This window comes from Theobroma cacao, chromosome 5 (genome assembly GCF_053813885.1).
Source record: "Theobroma cacao isolate CCN51 chromosome 5, ASM5381388v1, whole genome shotgun sequence".
Taxonomy (NCBI): domain Eukaryota; kingdom Viridiplantae; phylum Streptophyta; class Magnoliopsida; order Malvales; family Malvaceae; genus Theobroma; species Theobroma cacao.
In genome coordinates this window covers 47595303-47612961 of record NC_142643.1, presented here as the reverse complement: position 1 = coordinate 47612961, position 17659 = coordinate 47595303, and the positions used below count along the sequence as shown (strand labels likewise).

At 33.7% G+C, this 17659-nt stretch overlaps 2 protein-coding genes across 13 annotated transcripts; one reads left to right on the top strand and one right to left on the bottom strand.

Moving 5' to 3' along the window:
• The first annotated feature begins 2431 nt into the window (after nucleotides 1-2431).
• On the top strand, nucleotides 2432-10506 carry LOC18600653 (MBOAT (membrane bound O-acyl transferase) family protein). 7 transcript variants are annotated; one of them, XR_001928226.2, is made up of 19 exons: nucleotides 2433-3347; nucleotides 3444-3502; nucleotides 3691-3872; nucleotides 3965-4013; nucleotides 4146-4249; nucleotides 4333-4397; nucleotides 5179-5249; nucleotides 5914-5973; nucleotides 6064-6177; nucleotides 6842-6966; nucleotides 7069-7120; nucleotides 7712-7774; nucleotides 7968-8072; nucleotides 8157-8259; nucleotides 8356-8437; nucleotides 9112-9189; nucleotides 9949-10024; nucleotides 10113-10162; nucleotides 10281-10506. XR_001928226.2 is itself a non-coding variant. In XM_018122062.2 (19 exons), exons 1-19 carry the CDS (start codon nucleotides 3215-3217, stop codon nucleotides 10320-10322), a joined length of 1632 nt encoding a protein of 543 aa, XP_017977551.1. In that variant the 5' UTR covers nucleotides 2715-3214; the 3' UTR covers nucleotides 10323-10506. The 7 variants fall into 7 exon arrangements, 4 of the variants coding, with proteins under 4 accessions (XP_088663034.1, XP_017977552.1, XP_017977551.1 ...); XM_018122062.2 differs by having other exon boundaries at nucleotides 2715-3347; nucleotides 7968-8077; nucleotides 8167-8259; nucleotides 9088-9189; XM_007031232.3 differs by having other exon boundaries at nucleotides 2729-3347; nucleotides 7968-8077; nucleotides 8167-8259.
• Nucleotides 10507-10876: 370 nt separating this feature from the next.
• On the bottom strand, nucleotides 10877-17363 carry LOC18600652 (5'-3' exonuclease family protein). 6 transcript variants are annotated; one of them, XR_016026489.1, is made up of 19 exons: nucleotides 17134-17363; nucleotides 16933-17049; nucleotides 16732-16790; nucleotides 16521-16580; nucleotides 16320-16373; nucleotides 16157-16205; nucleotides 16013-16060; nucleotides 15779-15844; nucleotides 15636-15686; nucleotides 15239-15364; nucleotides 15079-15163; nucleotides 14890-14971; nucleotides 14120-14234; nucleotides 13966-14022; nucleotides 13822-13868; nucleotides 13685-13739; nucleotides 13026-13207; nucleotides 11783-11889; nucleotides 10877-11085 (listed from the first exon to the last, which is right to left on the bottom strand). XR_016026489.1 is itself a non-coding variant. In XM_088806891.1 (18 exons), the coding sequence occupies exons 1-17, from the start codon at nucleotides 17143-17145 to the stop codon at nucleotides 11815-11817; spliced, it is 1158 nt and encodes a 385-aa protein (XP_088663017.1). In that variant the 5' UTR covers nucleotides 17146-17363; the 3' UTR covers nucleotides 10877-11085; nucleotides 11783-11814. The 6 variants fall into 6 exon arrangements, 4 of the variants coding, with proteins under 4 accessions (XP_088663017.1, XP_007031291.1, XP_088663018.1 ...); XR_016026490.1 differs by having other exon boundaries at nucleotides 15239-15358; XM_088806891.1 differs by lacking the exon at nucleotides 13026-13207.
• Nucleotides 17364-17659: the final 296 nt, after the last annotated feature.

The following is a 17659-nucleotide window of genomic DNA, read 5'->3' as shown; positions in this document are numbered from 1 at the left end:
TTTATTTTTATTGGTTAAATGAATTTTATTTAGTGATATTTATTTAAGCTAATTAACTAGCTATATTAATTTAAGTTTAAATGCAACATTATGTAACTTTAGTTTTCTTCTAATGTATATTTTAAACAACGATTATTTGAGTTAATGAATATTGGAGTATGAAGTTCGGATTTATCCTAACGCTTTAGTGAAAATTCATCTCGAACTTCGTACCTAAGAAATCCACCTGAAAGAGGCAACTCTTTGCCTTTTTTTTAGGTGAAATTCTATCCTCGGATCACTCAAAATAATCATTTCATTATTTTTATAATAATTATTTACATAATGTATTTTATTATTTATTATATTTTGACAACGATTATTTGAGTTAACGGGTATTAGAGTTTAGAATTCGAATTTATCCTAACGCTTTGGTGAAAATTCGTCTTGAACTTCGCACCTAAGAAATCCTCCAGAAAGAGGCAATTCTTTGCCCTTCTTTTTAAGGACATTGGCGTAGTGTGACTGTTGGCAATGTGCCCATCTTTTTTAAACTCATTATTTTTTGTTTTAAAATGAGAAAGCTATTTGCAAAATTAACATACGTGATTTAGTGTTTACTAGTGCGAGAAGTTAGCTATTAATTTTTAAACAATTGAAATGTTTCATTGCTATTTCATGAAGCAAATTGCAAGAAACTAATAGGGTTTTATCAACAAAGACTTTAACAAAAGAATATTTTCGTTAATGTTATTCTCGAAGTTACGAACAAATTGTTGATAAAATTTTTACTGATCAAATTTGATGATATCATTGATGGAGTTCATATTCAATTAAACATGTTAACTATCGCAATCCACATTTCATATTGGAAACAAGAATGTAAAGCAATACTAGAAAAATAAAGACGTTATGTGATGAAATGAATGGATTTGGGTCTATTTACTTACACCTTTCTTTTCTAATTAATGAACAATGCAAAGAATAGAAATGATAAGGTAGGACCCTGTTGCGCTAAATTAGTTATATATCCGATACCCTAACTGCACGTTTGGTACAGGGAATAGCTAAGCTATTCCCTGTCTATTCCCAAGGGAATAGCTTACCTCCGTTTGGTATGGCAATATCACAAAAAATAGCTATTACCTAGTAATAGTTATTCTCTCAAAAGGGGTAAAACTCAGGCATAGCTAAACCTGAGCTTCCCCATGGTTTTTGCTATTCCGTGACCATAGGAATAGCTCTGAATTATGATAATACTAAAATGCCCCTTATCACTTAAAAATATTACAACTCTAGACCTATATATATATATTTTTTTCTTCTCATTTTCCCTTCTTCTTTCTCTCTCTTCTCATGTTCTTTCCTCTCTCATTCTCTCTCTAAGTGGCACCAACATCGGAGATGATGTTAGTGGCGGCGGCGACGGCAGCGAAAATGACGGCGACTGCGACGACGAAGGCGACAGAAGCGGCTACGACGGCGATTTTATGACCGAATATGGTCGGATAAGATTCAAACGGAGGATTCAGCTAGATTTGGCACTCAACAGCCAGATCTAGCAACAGGAAGCACCGGATCTGGTGCTTCCCGACCAGATCCCACAGTTGGATCTGGCCACGTGGTGCGCCAGATAGGCGTTTTGTTATACCGATCGCCTTTCCAGCGACCGACCCATGAAAAAGAAAAAAAAGAAAAAGGAAAAAAATAGAATAAAAAGAATAAATTCTTTATAAAATATAAAATATTAATATTTTATATATAATTTAAATATTATTAATATTAATATGATTAAAATATTAAATATTAATATTTTAAACTATTAATGTTTTATTTATTAAATTATTAATATATTAAATTTTGAATGAATATAAAAAATAAAAATTATTAATATTTTAATCATAATAATATTAAATTATAAATAAAATATTATTAATTAAAATATTAGTAATTAAATTATATTAAAATATTAATATTTAAATTATTAATTATATTAAAAAATAAAATAAAAAAATAATTATATATAATAAAATATATTTTTATCTTTTTATTTTCTATTCTTTTCTTATTCTAAAGCTATTGTTACCAACCAAACACTATAATAAATCATAATAATTATTTCTACTTTATTCTATTCGTCATACTAAACTACGTAATACTTATTCTATTCTATTTTCACTTCATTCTATTTTCACGTAATAACTATTTTATTCTATTCCTATCTATTTCGCGAACCAAATGTACTATAAAGAGAAAGCACATTAATAGTTGAATTAGTTAATAAAAATTTCAAAAACCACAAAGCTTATCATATGGGTTTCCTAATTACAGTAAGTTATGATTAGATGACTCCTTTTGGAGCTTACGGTTTTGATTAGATAATAGACAATAAGGGAAGTCCTACCAACTCTACTGATTTATTCACATCCCACCGTTCTCCAAGCAGCAAATCATTTACCACTATTTCCAAATAGAGACAAGATTTTACAGCTTTTTGTTTGTAGATTTGAATTTAAAACACTTGGATTTGTTACTGCATCACATGCATGATTCATAGCATGGGGAGCTAGAAACGTCTATCAATCTCATTTTGAATCACTGAGCATTTTGCGGACATGATTATCAATTTGAAAGTAAATTTTTTAAAATATTTGATTCAATGATTCATGCATATTTATTTTATTAAAAGAGTTGAATTTAAATTTTTTTAAAATTAATAAAAAAATATAAAAATTAAATTAAATACTAACAAATTAATTCTTTCAACAAATGAGCTATAGAACCCAATTGTCTCTGGTTTTTCTTTTGATCCTTCTCTCTGGTTTTTCAAAATTTCTAAAAAAGTTCTGTTTTTTGTTCCTCCCTCCTTTTGAACCAGGGTTTTAAGGTTCTTATAGAACCCAATTGTCCAACGCAATCATGCTCTTCTCAGCATGAATTCCGGATGGGTAGCCTTCAAGACAAAGAAGATCACTGGGAGGTGACCTTCAGATCAGCTGCCTCAGAGAGCATGCTCTGAAGGCGGTTTGACAATGGAGGCCTCTCTGTTTTTTTTTTTTAATTTTTAATTTATTTAATTATTTATTATTTATTATTATTTTTGTATTATTATAAAAAAAGGTGTCTACAAGGAGAGTGCAGCGGCTGTGGGTTTATTAGTTAATTAATAATTATTACTTGCTGCTTGCTAGGGCAGAGATTTTCTTCACCTTCTTCTTCTTCTTCTTCCGTGAATATGAATAATAACAATAATAATAGTAAGGGTAAATTAAAACAGAAGCAGAACAAAGTGGAGCTGTCCCTTCTAATACTTTATGCAATTGGCTTCTACGCCTTTTGCATCCGTCGTTCTCTTCACCTTTCTCGACGTACTTCTTTCTCAATTTTGAATCTTTTCCGCTTTTTTTTTTTGTTTTTCATATACTACTGTATTATGTAAACCCAATTTGCTTTGATTGCTGCAGATCATTTCTCCAAACTGTACGGTTTGCGTGGCGGATGGCTTTTCCCTCCTCGTCTCAATGTATGTAATGTTTACTATCATCGGTGCTCTTCGTTTACTACATTTTGGGATTTCCCTGCCAATGATAAAGATCCAATTTTGCACTTGCAAGTTCTCGCCTTTTACCACTTGTTTCAATGTTGAGTTTATGATTAATTTCTATTGTTTCAGTCATTAGACCAAAGCTCACTTTGTCTTCTTCTATGTAGGATGTATCTGATGCCCAGTGGAGAAATTTCCGCGCAAATTTACCCCTTCTTACCCTTGTCTTTGGAGTCTTTACCATGCTTGCTAATATCTCAAGACAATGTTTCCATTTCAGAGCCAGAGGGATGTCCATTGTTTGGCTTTTCCTTTCTCTCATTTACCTTTCTTATCTTCATGGAGCTTGGTCAGTTCCCTTCATTTTACTCATCACTAAAACTTGTCTTCTTCTTTTCTTTCTGCGGTAACGTTAACCCTTTTTCCCCATTCTTTTCGCAGCGTCGTCTTTATCCTTTTGATTGCTTCAGCAAACTTTCTTCTAGTAAAGGTTCATTTCCTCCAACTCTTTCCTTTCTAATTCATTTTTCTTCTCTAAATTCTAGTTTGTTTTTGCATCTTTCTATCGTCATTATTGCCTGCAAATGCATCTAATTCCATTACTAGATTTCTGTTTCCACAGATATTTGCGAAGGCAAAGTACTTCCCTCTTGTACTTTGGACTTTCAACCTATTTTTTCTTTTTTGCAACCGTGTTTATCAAGGATATTCGTTCTCCAAATTTGGGTGAGTAGTCTAAGCTACATGATTTTTACTTAGTTGGTATGCTAATCTTGCTTACTATAATTGTCTTTTTTTGTTTCGTGCAGGCAACGCTGGACATATTTGGACAATTTTCGGGGCACATTTAGATGGCACATTTGCTTTAACTTTGGTACATCCTTGCATTTACATTTTATTGATATTGGAATTCAGTGAATATAATGCAATCTTAGTAGATGCACAAAAGAAATGATACAATGTTCCTGTTAGCAAGCTTAGAACCTTAGTTGATTAGCACACTGACATTGTGACCCAATAGCAGAAAAAGCACAGTATTGGTTTTGTTTTCTTTCTTAAAAACAAATTGCTTTCATTTATTTTAGATGAGTTAAGTAAATGGTGTATAGATCAACCAGGAAGTTAGTAAGCCTTTGTGCCTGGAATGGTCCATGTCTGGCATGCTGCTGTTGTTCTTGGATTGACCATATATTCTTTGGGTGGACCATTAATATTAACTCATAAGTTCTATTCCATAAATTGGTTATAAAATATCACGAATTGCTTGTCGGTGGTATCAGCATTCACTAAAATTTAAGGCCTCACAAATAAATACCTTTGATGTTTGAAATTCACCTCTGAAGGACAAATGCTTATGCCGAACCTCCTTAGTGCAGATTGTGTTTTTACAAACAAGGGTCAACTTGATAAGACATGTATAAAGGCGATTTACGCATTAGCAGTCTGTCCTGATTCCAATAATAAGAATTCTGAGTAAAAGATTACTATTTATAACAAAATTATTTAAGGTTCTCAAAGAAGAATGTTCCTCCTATCTAAATCAACGATTGATGTTCATTAACTAGCTTCCTGAATCTTAAGATTGTGTGTGACATTTTACACACCATCATATGGTACATTTTACAAGTATTTATTTTGATTTATTTGTTTGAAAGTTGTTTTGCGCATGATAAGTTTTGGCTACGATTACCACTGGGCACATCAAGATTCTCGTTTTGATCAAGAGGTAGTTTCCTCTCTTTCTCTCCCTCTTCCTCCCCCCCTCCCCTTCCCTTCTGCTGCCACTTCTTGTATCTCCACCATGCATGATTCCTTGGTTTCTGTCAAATTTATATCAATTTGACTATTAGGTCTGTTACTCTATCTGTTGGGCAAATGACATAAAAAGTCACTGAACAGTGGACAATTATATCATAAATAGTCTAGGAATTGTAGCTTTGTACTTCAGAACCTGTCTGTCTTGTAAAAGGAAATAAGCCATTCTTTGCTTCCTTTCTGCATTTCTGGGGCATCCTTTAAACTTGGTGCAGCTATGATTAAGTACAGCATCATCGTTATGTCTTTTTACAAATAAGTTAATCTACTGTCGAAACTCTGGTTTCAGGTGTGTACTGTTTACATGTTACCTAACTTCACATACTTGTCACAAAGATATCTGGCATACTTGTACCAAACTTTCCCAGTAATATTAAGATATCCTGCATTACAGATCTATCCATAAAAAATAACTCTCTATGTCTCCATTTTTCTTTGGAACTTTTCTGGTTTCTAGGTTTATGCATGGCATGTTTGCTTGAGAGTTTTTCTATACACATGTGAAAACTCAGATCTGTATATTTTGTCCAATTAGAATCAAGTTGTCAGGTAATTTCCTGTTTTGGTATTTGCAGAAGCATATCCAAAGATGCCATGTTTGTAAATCAGGAAAAATTTGTTATCAAATTCTACAGGTTAGTTGCTAATTAAATCGGAGGCCATCTTCTTGTTGCTATTGCTTGAAAGTATAACTTTATTTTCTTATAAATATATTTGTCATGCAGGAGAGAAATGTCCATACCAACAATTTCACCTTTACTATATACCTTAGTTATCTGGTGTATGCACCTTTTTACATTTCAGGGCCAATCATAAGTTTTAATGCATTTGCCTCCCAGGTTTGTCACTTTCACGACAGATACTATTGCTTCTTCTTCTTCTTCCTCTTCTCTCTCTCTCTCTCTCTCTCTCTCTCTCTACACACACACACACACAGAGAATTTCTCATTAATGATGAGAGTGTTAGACTTTAGATACCTTTCATTGTAAAATTCTCCTAGTTTCCATTTGGTCACTTGAATTTGAAAGAAAGGGTTTAGTTTTCCAACTTAACATAATTTGTGTTATACATGCAACTCAAGAAAGCATGACTTTCATGATTATTTCCAAATTTATAGATTTGTTAGATCTCTACTTAAGGATAGAATTGAAATACCTAAACTAAATAAGGGAATTTTAAATTTATCTTATTATTCTTTTTCAAATTTATAGGTTTTTCTAATCTTCACTACCTTTTACATAATGCTTGCATTCTTCTTTCACAATTTATATAATAAACTAAATCTAAATCCACCTCTCAAATTTATTTTTCCCAAACACGGAACTTTTACCTTTTATTCTTAGTTTATTTACCTTGCTCATGAAATAGTTGCAAAGTTTCCCAATTTAATAGGTACATATTTTTGTATTTCAGACTGCATATATTTCCATTCAAACATACTTCTACTTATCATTGACATGTGTTATAATATCGTTAGGTCCCCTTTCTACTAATTTTTGCAGTTAGATGTGCCACAAAATCATTACTCAATCAAAGAGGTGACTTGGTACGGGCTACGTTGGGTATTTGTTCTGTCTCTTATGGAACTAATGACTCATTTGTTTTACTTTAATGCCTTTGCTGTCAGGTGACTCTCTTGGAACTCAAAGTTCAAGCTTGCATTTTGATTTAGGAAATCTTTAGAGGCAGTCTTATTGTATGGTAACTAAATTTTTTTCACAATGACCAGTGGTTCGTGGCAAATGTTATCTCCTATGGACATATTCATCATTGGTTATGGGGTAAGGAGTTATAAGTCTAATCTTTCTTGGCAAACTTTAAGATAAATTTCTTTTTTCTTTTTATTAACAGGATATTTTTCATATGATACAAAGTCAGGATTTTTCGCATTGATTGTATGATGGGGTACATGTTCATTGGTTAAGAAAATTACAGAGCCTTAAGTTCTAGTATGATATGTGAACAGAACTACTCCAGGCCTTGCCCACTTTGCCTAACACAGAAAGAAGTGCTCAAATCAATATTACCCTTTATAAAATGTTGCCTTCATTCTCTATCTGTGTAATTGGTACCATTTGGACTTGTCTGGGTGGAAATAGCTCATATAGGGCGATCAGATATCTTGATTCCACATTGATCTGGAAGCACCCAATGTTAAGAAAAAAATCTCATTCTTAAAATCAATACTGAGAAGAGATGTATGGTTGAACATAAAGATGCTAATGAAGCTAGCAAACACCATGCGTAAAAGTTGTTAAGAACAGAGGTCATATTGGCACAAGTTGCTATTTATCTTGTTGATCCCAAGTTTTCCTAGTGTAAATGCATGAAGTACTAAAATTAAGTCTAACACTGTCCACATGCTGCTACAGGTCATAAACTTCATGTGGTTAAAGTTTTTCCTTATCTGGCGCTATTTTCGGTTTTGGTCACTGGTATGTTCGCTTAAAGGATGTGTGTTTTCTGTAGTATATATTTTCCCTTACATGTGGCCGTGTTGATTTCCTTCTTGGATGGTTTAATCCTTGGATCACACCTGTCCACCATTCGGTTATAACTTGTGCCACAATTTTTAGCATTAGTATCTGTACCTGTATGAAGAAATTCATTTACACTTTATAATTGTAGATAGCTGGCATTGAGGCCCCTGAAAACATGCCAAAGTGTGTCAATAATTGCTACAACTTGGAAGGTTTTTGGAAAAGTTGGCATGCGTCCTTCAACAAGTGGATTGTGAGGTTTTCATTTCTGGATACTTTTTCTTTGGTTTTCTTTTCTGCATTTTTATATCTGACGTGTTCGCTTACAAAATGATAGCAATTTTTAGGTACATGTATATTCCTCTTGGTGGATCTCGGAGAAAGCTACTCAACATATGGGTTATATTCACATTTGTTGCTATATGGCATGATTTGGAGTGGTATAATCTTGAGCTTTTGGGTTGTTCTTTTCTTTGTTCTGTTCTATGAGCATGTAGCCTATTCCTTATCTAACTGCATATTGCCTTTGGTCTTAGGAAACTTCTTTCATGGGCATGGCTAACATGTTTATTCTTTGTTCCTGAAATGTTGGTGAAATCAGCAACAAATGCATTGCAGGTTAAGTCTATGTTTTCTACCAGTTATTATTTTGGCATGATTATTACCACTGTGATGAAAATTCTGGCACTTTTTAGCCTTGGTAGTTAGCCTGAGGGCACCTGGCTGGCATCAGTGTCTGGCAATTAATCTGTTGCTAATGTTGAGCTCTCTTCATTTATGCAAATGAAAAAGAGGTTGTATAAAGTACAAATGGTTTTAATCTTGTGTGATTTGGGCTATTGTATCCAACGTTCAGCCTGAAGTTAACCTCACTGGATCCCTTTTAGAGCTTATAGGGGAAAAGTGACACAAGTCTATATACTGTTTGGTTGCATAAGTTTTGCATGTAAATTAGTTGGCATATGGTTAATTTGGTCACCCTGAAGCTTAAAACCTCAGCAACACTGTTCTCATGACCCATGGCCAATATTTATGGGTAGTGAACTGATGATGTTTATCATCCATTGAGTGCATGCACATAATGACATGTAAACTTTTTACATGAGATTACAGGCTTAATCATTTTTTTTGCCATTATCCTAGCATCATATGGTTATAAGGTGTTGAGATGGCACCAGATACTTTTTCTATGCTGTTATTAAGGGTATAAAATAAGGCAACGAATATTTTCTTCTTTTATAACAAGCCTCATGATTGTCTAAGTACAGTGTTCCAATGAAATTTGCTGTCAGGCTGAGGGTGCATTGGGAGGATTCATTTTTCATGAACTTAAAGCAGCTGCTGGTGCTATCACAATCACTTGTCTCATGGTCAGTCTTAGTGTGCATAGAAAATTTAATATTGCAACTTCTAATTTACTCAACATTTTTTCATTCTAGCATTTTATCTACACATGATATTGGTGTTGTGTTCCACTTTTTGATGTATGTTGAGGGGTTTGTTCAGTTCCAGACGTTGTTATTGTAGTTGCTTGCATTTGCCTTCTGTGCAATGCACCTTTTGCTGAACGGCTGGACCAATGAATGCTCATTGGTTCTTCTTTTTGTTAAGCAATGTGTACTCGCAAAGAGAAGCCTATTTTGAAAATTTTACTGGTCAAATTTATTATCATGAATTTGTTGGATAATGAATGTTTTTGATTACTGTTATTTAGGCTCCAATTGGTTGATTGTTTAGTGCTTATTTTTTGTTATTTGCTGTATTAAAAATTGCTATAAAGCAAACGCATAAAAGGCAAAATCATAATATATTTGAAATGGACAAATAATTGAAATGTAACACTAATTATAACGTAATTACTCTATAGAAGTAGAATCATGCATTTTGTCATCTTAAAAAGTTAAAACATATTTTGCTTTTGTATCCAACACACGTTTTGCTTAGTTGCTTCTGGAAACAAAAAGTAAATAGCAAAAATACCAACCTAATAACACCTTATCTAATAGAAAGCAAGCAAAAATTATGATGAAATGGATGCCTTTTTGCAGCTGCAGTTTAGAACCAAGTAGATGCTTCGTATGAGAAATGGTCTTTACATTTGCTATTATCATTCTTTTCTTCGTATGCAGGTTGCTAACCTTGTTGGCTATGTTATTGGCCCATCAGGCATTAATTGGTTGATTTCTCGATTCCTCAGAAAAGAAGGTATGGGATTGTGATATGCCTTTCACCCTGATAAAGCTCTTTCCTGTGTACCTCATTGCTGCCCAATTAATACAATACGTGTTTTCAGGACTGTCTGTCTTGGGTTTTATGCTTCTGTCATTTTATGTGGGAACCAAGGTAAATGGCATGAGGCACCTTCAAATGTTTTCCAGATGCCAAGTATCCTCATGAGGTTTTAACATCTCGAGGGCCTGGCAAGGACAAATTTTAACCTAAAACCTTTTACTTTTTGCAGCTTATGTTTCAAATCTCTGATGCCAAGCAAAGGGTGCAATGAAGTTCATTTCTAGTCTGCATGATGTATCCATATTGAGGCCCTTGATGAAATGAGTAGATTCTCAGCTAGGAATTTTGGATTTTAGTTTAATACTATAACTGTATACCTGTTTATGATACAAAGGAATGGCTGGAGATTAATGTTGCATATGATTTTTGATAATTTCAACGTATCATCGACCTTATGTATGGTGTTAAACTTTTGCATACCGCATTAGGATCAAATTGGATCTGCTCGATTATTTTCTTGTAAGAAGACCACATTAAGAGTTTGTTTAGCTTAATCTTTTTTTTACTTTAAAAGCTATTATAAAACTTTTATAAAACATAATAGCTTTTAAAATTAATTAATAAGTTGTTTAGTAAAATAAATTATATAAATTTTAATTTTGATTAAAATTACTATAAAAAGTATTCCTATCATTATCAATCAATCAGATTTTAGATGCCAAAATTTAAAAAAAAAAAATTTAAATTTTGAATAATAATAATATTATTAAATTTTCATCAACCTAACAAATCACAAGAAAAAAGAGAAAAGAAGAAACAATGTACTTGACATTAAATCTGTTTATTGGTGAAAAAAAGATAGGTTGCACAACACTGTTTTAACAGCCACCAAAGTCTTCAGAGTTCAGATTACACCAGTCTAACACTAGAAACATCTCTCTCAAACTCTTAGCTCAAGCTCATGAAATAACAAGCGGACAAGGCAAGGGCATACGCACCACTTGGAACTTGCAGCATTCTTCCTCCAGAAAAAACTGCATATACAGTTGTGAGAATACTAAATTAACAATATGATGATAAGGATGGTGTAAAACTTGAATTTCAACTTTCAGCCCACCTTTTCAAGTACTATATCTAAATGGTTGGATTTAAAATCTGTTCATTCTCTCAACTTTCCCACATTCAAGAGAGAGATGACCCACCAGATAGCTCTTAAAACTTCAAATCTCAATAATCCAAAAACAATATGCCTAACAGCCATTAGATTGGGTTAGTTCTGATCAGATACTGTAAGATGTTATGAAGATCCTCATACGCTACTGCACAACTCAAATCAGCTAAAGCTTTAATTGTAAATGAAGATTGTTTTGGCAATCATTTCTCCAATCTGCTCAATTAAGGACTATGTCCTCAAAACATCTAAAGATACCAACTACCCTTTCGTTATCTCAACCCCTGTAACATTTTATCCACCTCTACTTCAATCATATCACTCAAATGTATTGGAACCACCCCGTGCACTACCAGCAAATATAACAGTAACATGGAACTCTACAACAAAGGATGAATATTTTTTTTTTTGCTTCTTCACAATAAAGATGTCCATTATGGTCTTTGCATTCCTTCAACAATCAAAGATCATACATCAGAGCTTCCAGTGGACCATCTTTGAAAATATAAAAACCAATAAGTTATAGAAAAGATTCATTGAGAAAAACAAAATAGTCTAACCTGATCAATGCAGTTGCTCATCCACCACTCAATTACTTCTTTTTCTTACCCCCACCAGCCTTCAACTTTTTGTTAGTAGTTTCTTTAGGAATGTTCTGTGGTGTTTCCTGTCATGCCGATGACAAAAAATTCATATAGAGCATAATCAACTCCAGAATTAAGATGTAATTGTAGAAGAAAGAAGAAAAAAAAAAGAGAGATTACATGACATAGAGTAGTGGTGAAGCATTGTGCTATATATTTTCAATAAAACAATTTAACAAGTGAAACTAAAAAACAAAGACAGTCATCACCCACATCCCAAGAAAAAAATTGAGGAACAGAAAAAGAGAAAAAAGGGTTCTTAATAGGCATACGACCAGATAAAAATGCTTTGAGTAAGTGAGATCTAGTTGGAAGGATATGATTAAAGTTCAGCCTTCTAGTACATACAAGTTTGTTTGGCCTCTGACTCGAGTATTGGCCAAACCCTCACAATAAGATAAAAATGGAACAACATGAGAAAAGAAGATTGACTTGGACAATAATGGGAGTATAACAATACAAAATTGTTTTAAACAAAAGAGATCTTATGAGAAGGAAATAGTCGAAGCTTGCCCTTCTAGTCTGAGTTAGTTTGTTTGGACTCAAGCTCTGTTTCCTTTGATACCTCACAGTAAAGATAAAATAAATAACAGGAAAATAAAAAGATTGCCTTGGATCCTAAATTGGAGTGTAACAAGATAAAACTGCTATGAATAGGAAAATCTTTGGATAAGGATAAGGTCAAAGCTTGGCCTTCTGGTAAACTACTATTCATTAACTCAACAGGTTTTCCCTTGAAACTTCACAGTAAGACTTTATGCATGCATACAACCAAATCATAAGAGGCAACTACAAGGTAAACTACTAATACTCAAAGGATTTTGCCAACAAATATTTATAAGAAACAGGAAAGAAGATAATAATAATCGAAACTCAGCTTAGTCAGGGTAATCAATCACTTAATAGATAGAGCTCTAACCCTATACAGAGATTATGTGTCTTAAGACTTTTAACCACCATAAGTATCAAAGTGAACAACCAGACAAAAAGTGGAGTTGGCAGGAGTTTCTTGTACTAGGTTTACATTCCTATTATTAACACTAAAAAACTACTTATGATAATGAGAACAATGATAATAGCACTACATTCACTTTCTCACAATATATAAGAATCTGATGTTCAATAAATAAGATGAGCACAGATTCGCTTTGAGGTTCACCACAGTTTTCAGCTTCACGTGCCAAAGCAGACACCTCTAGAAAATGCCGCTGAGTGCTTGAAATCCGGCCCCAATGTTGGCATGCTGCCAAAACCCTTGGGCCTGGAAAATTTACAAACTTGTGGAGAGAGTATCTTAGACTTGAGCATTGGTTTGGGAAATTGAAGCATGCATTTGGTTCCCTGTCAACCAGTGTACTGAGAAATTATGGCAGCCAATAAGCCTACACTAGATTAGAGCAAGCATCAGAGAATGTACTACTTTTCATACTTTTTCCTTTATAAATTTCAGAGGAAAGATTATCTAACACCTAATATATTGCTCAAAACTCAACAAAGCACCAATCCTTCATACTTCTATATGAACCCTTTCTATTGTTAAAAAAAAAAAACCTTATAAATGACAAAACCCCACATAAGACAAACAAAGTTTTGCAAAGTCAACTTAGCATAATGCAAGTAAAACAATAACCATTTAAAGTACCAAATGAAAAAACAACAACCATTAATGCAGATTTAAAAGAAAAATAAATTCAGATAAAACATGAAATGCAACAAGGGCCAAAATGAATAAAAGTGTATTTCATTAGAATCAGCCACCAGGTAACAAGACAAGAATAAATTAATGATGGTTACTCTAAATGCTTAGTGGAGTCATACCTTCCGTTTAATTGGTATAGATGTGTTACCAACTGGCTTAAAAAATGACTCTAATCTGTAAAGAAAAGGATATAAGACATAATAAGCCGTAGCACAGAAACTTATAGCATCATTCCATGTAACTGAGCACTACTTACCGGCCCTGCGATGACTTGTTCTTGGCTGCTTTAATTTTTTCTATTGCCTAGTAAACATAAGTAATAAAGTTAGATAGCCAATCTTTTTATTAATGCAACAAGAAAGTTTTGTAAGCAGTTTGAGATAACAAAGGGAGGACGCACCTTTGTCACTCTGTCACCGTTGAACCCATTTTCATTCACCAGAAAGGTTATCAACCCCTAGAAAATCGACAAAGCAATGCAACTGTTTTAAACTTGCCAGAGAGTTACACAACCCTTAGAACAATATACATAATTAGGATAAGGAATTGCACACTTCGTCATCTGGAGCATTCCACTTCATCTCAAGTTGCTCATCATCAGTGCAGACTAATGGTTCTTGAAAAAGCTGTCGAGCCTCTTGATATGGCCAATCATCAGGTATTGAGTACCTGAACATGGGAATTTTTATATTAATATCAGAATAAAATGAGTTACTTGCCTATTACATAGGAGAGCAGAAATTTAGTTTGCATGACTTAAATGCCACCATGAGTTAAAAAGTTAAAACTTTTCTTTAAAAAATTATTTGAGCTCAAAAGTGTTACTCTCTGAAGGTGACTACCAACTATTGTTATCAGAATTCAGAAATAAAACAGCAAATCAAGCTAACAAATTATGGTATGCTTACTATATTAACAGTTAATAGAAACTAATATTAGTAAATCACACAGTTGCTCAGAAAAGCAATATTTCGCAAGATCCCCATCAAAGTCATTACACCAAGAATGATACTGACAGAAGAACTGTATAAACACTGGTATTAAATTCAATCAGAAGATTTGCAAAGGAATGGAACTGTACACGAAATATGTGAAAAGTGAAATAAGCATCTGAAACAAATAAATAAATAAAATAAGAAAGAAAGGTAGAAAGGAAGAAAAGAAGAACACGATGAGAGTCATTGAGAAAAATACTTTTAGCGTCTTATTAATTTCACTTAAGGTAACACTTTACTGACTAAAAAAATCATCAAAACTCTCAGGGTGATAATTCCGTGGATATGTATAAGTCATTTCACACGGATAAAAACATAACAATTCACACCTCTCTTTGTTTATGTTCTGAAGAATATGCTCTATAGACCCATGTTGACGAATTAACTTCAAAGCTGTCTGTCCCCCAATACCTGTGGCATAGGTTAATGATGATATCACATACCAACTACAAAACCCAACTTTTAAGTGAATCATGTAACATAGGGGTCAGACACTCTAAAAGAAAATCCCAGAATACCTCGAATGCTGTCACAATAATCACAGCCAGAAAGAATGCACAAGTCAATGAATTGATCCATGGTAAGATTCAGCTCCTCCAAAACCTAATACATATCCCACATCAGAACAGCAAAGTGAAAAAATCAGCAAATTACATCAGTATGTAACGCTCGAAGCACCTTTGCAACTTCAAACTCCATGACCGGAACTTTTCTTGAGCTAGGGTCCATTAAATGGCGAAGAAATCTAGGAGCTCCAAAGGTTAAAGAATCCATATCCTCAGAAGCCACAGCATAAACCTGAAACTAATGGATGCTTAATTACTAGCAAGCATTACTCGAGAGAGATAAATATGAAGGCATGCTTTCAACTCTTAAAGCCATATAAAGCACTAGGTCACCAAAAACAAATGGTGTGAAAGAACTGAAAATTACAATAAGCTGCTTTTTCAAATGATATTGGAAACAAATTTGAACTATTTCAATCTCATAAAGACACATGGGGTTATTACATTTCCATTTTCAGGACTAATAAACCCCTATATAAACAACTTATCTTGATTAACCAGATACTTGCCTTTCCTGATTTGCAAAGTGCAGCACATTGCGCCTCTGCTTCAGAAGAAGCCTATGGAAACAAAAACATAAGTCCCTGGATTCAATTTAGCTTCTAATTGCACCCAAAATCCAAAACCTCACACTTAAATAATGAAAACTCACCTCGATCACAGGTACCCCCATAAGTCTTAAAAGCCGTTTACAGTCTTCATTGTGCTGCTTTGTCACCTGTAATATAGCAAGCAAATAAAGCCAACAACACACTTTAATGCACATTTTCCTTTTATCCAGACCTTTTCTGCTTCTACCATGATTATAAACCCAGAAATAAGTGCCAACTAGACAGTGAGCTCTCATATCTAACATTGGAAGCGGAAGGATGATAAAAGAACTCACCTTTACTGTCCGCTTGCTGAATTTTTCAATGTCCTCCTTATTGCCAGCCTAACATTACAAATAATAGCACCTTGATGTTATGTAGATGTAAAAAAATTAAACAAAACATTATTAATTACTATGCGAGCAATGGAACAAGAGTACCTCCATGGCTTGTTGCAAATCCTCAGTAGCATCTGCCCTCTTTGAGTAACTACATGACAAATTTAGTACAAAAATTATCAAATAGAATTGACAGACTCATAAAATTCCATTGATGTTGAAGGGAACAAGCAATGCGCAAAGTGTATAGACTGCACAAAGGTACCGTTTTGCAAGCTCTTGTTTCTTCAAATCAGGAGGCTGACCGTCAAAAACATAGCTGAAAGGAAATGGCCCAAGCATTAGCAACTAGAAGGACTTTTGGAAGTCATACCATATAGGCAGCACAGGACAGATGATGTGTAAACAGTTGCAAAGTAACTTGTTTCTGAAGAAATTGAAAAGAAAAGGTAAAGAAGCGCATTACACAGGTTTGATCCCAGCTTCGAGAAGCCGAATTGTACGAGTAAACATGCCCTGCAGATGACTGAGGATTAACCCAGTAGAACCCATGTCAACATTTTGTGAACCAAACAAAATTATAAACAAGACTGAAAAGGAAATTGCAAAAATCAGCTAAAGACAATTCTAGAGAATTAATGAGGATAAATGGTTGATGAAAAACTATAGTAACAAACCTGGTGACCTCACCCGCTTCATTGGTGAGCATTTCAGTCCCACTACGACCCACCACAATCTGCACTCACCCAATAACAAAAGAGACCCGTTTTACATTATTACCTACCCCTAGCCCCCAAATGAATATGATAGCATATAGACAAAGTTAAGGGCTTTTTTTTTTCTTTTCACGGAAATAAAAAAGGCACGGATTTACGGACGAGAAACTGGTAAATGCTCATGCTGGCGTCGATGGCGATCTTGCGGCCGAAAAAGCTCTCGAATTTCTGTTCCTTCATGGCCTTGGGTGCATTGTCCGCTAGAAGCTTCGTTAAACCCTAAACATCAAAACGAAATCGGGAAACATGGATCAATATTCTAATAAAAGAAGCCCCAACATAGTAGTGCTTAAAAAACCTGACCTTGATGCCCATTTTAGGCTTTGAAAGAAGAAGGAAGGAACAGCAGCAGTGTAAGGGTTTAGGATTAGCCAAAGCCTCTTTTTTCTTTCTTTTGTTTCTGATTATAGCTTAAGAACCAAAAAGCCTCTTTTATGTTTCCCGCCTGCTCCAAACTCCAGAGTGTGAATGTACATTACATGTAACCCAAAGAGGAGGAAAGAGAAAACGTTTAAGGTCCGTTCGCTTAGCTAGCGTTTCTTTTTTTTTTAAAGAAATTGTAAGAAATGATTTTTTTATAAAAACATTTTAAAAATAATTATTAAAATAAATTTAATTATTTTTAATTATATTTAATCATAATTTGATAAAAATATTTTTTAAATTATTTCAAATAAATTAAATTATTCAACACAATTTCTTTTCATTTCTTTTTATTTGTGCTTCGAATTTCTCTCTCATCATTTAAATATTTCAAATTTTATCGATTTCTCTGTTCTGCATTTGTCTGTTATGCTTTCGATTTTTCTCTCGTGTTTTTAAATTTTTT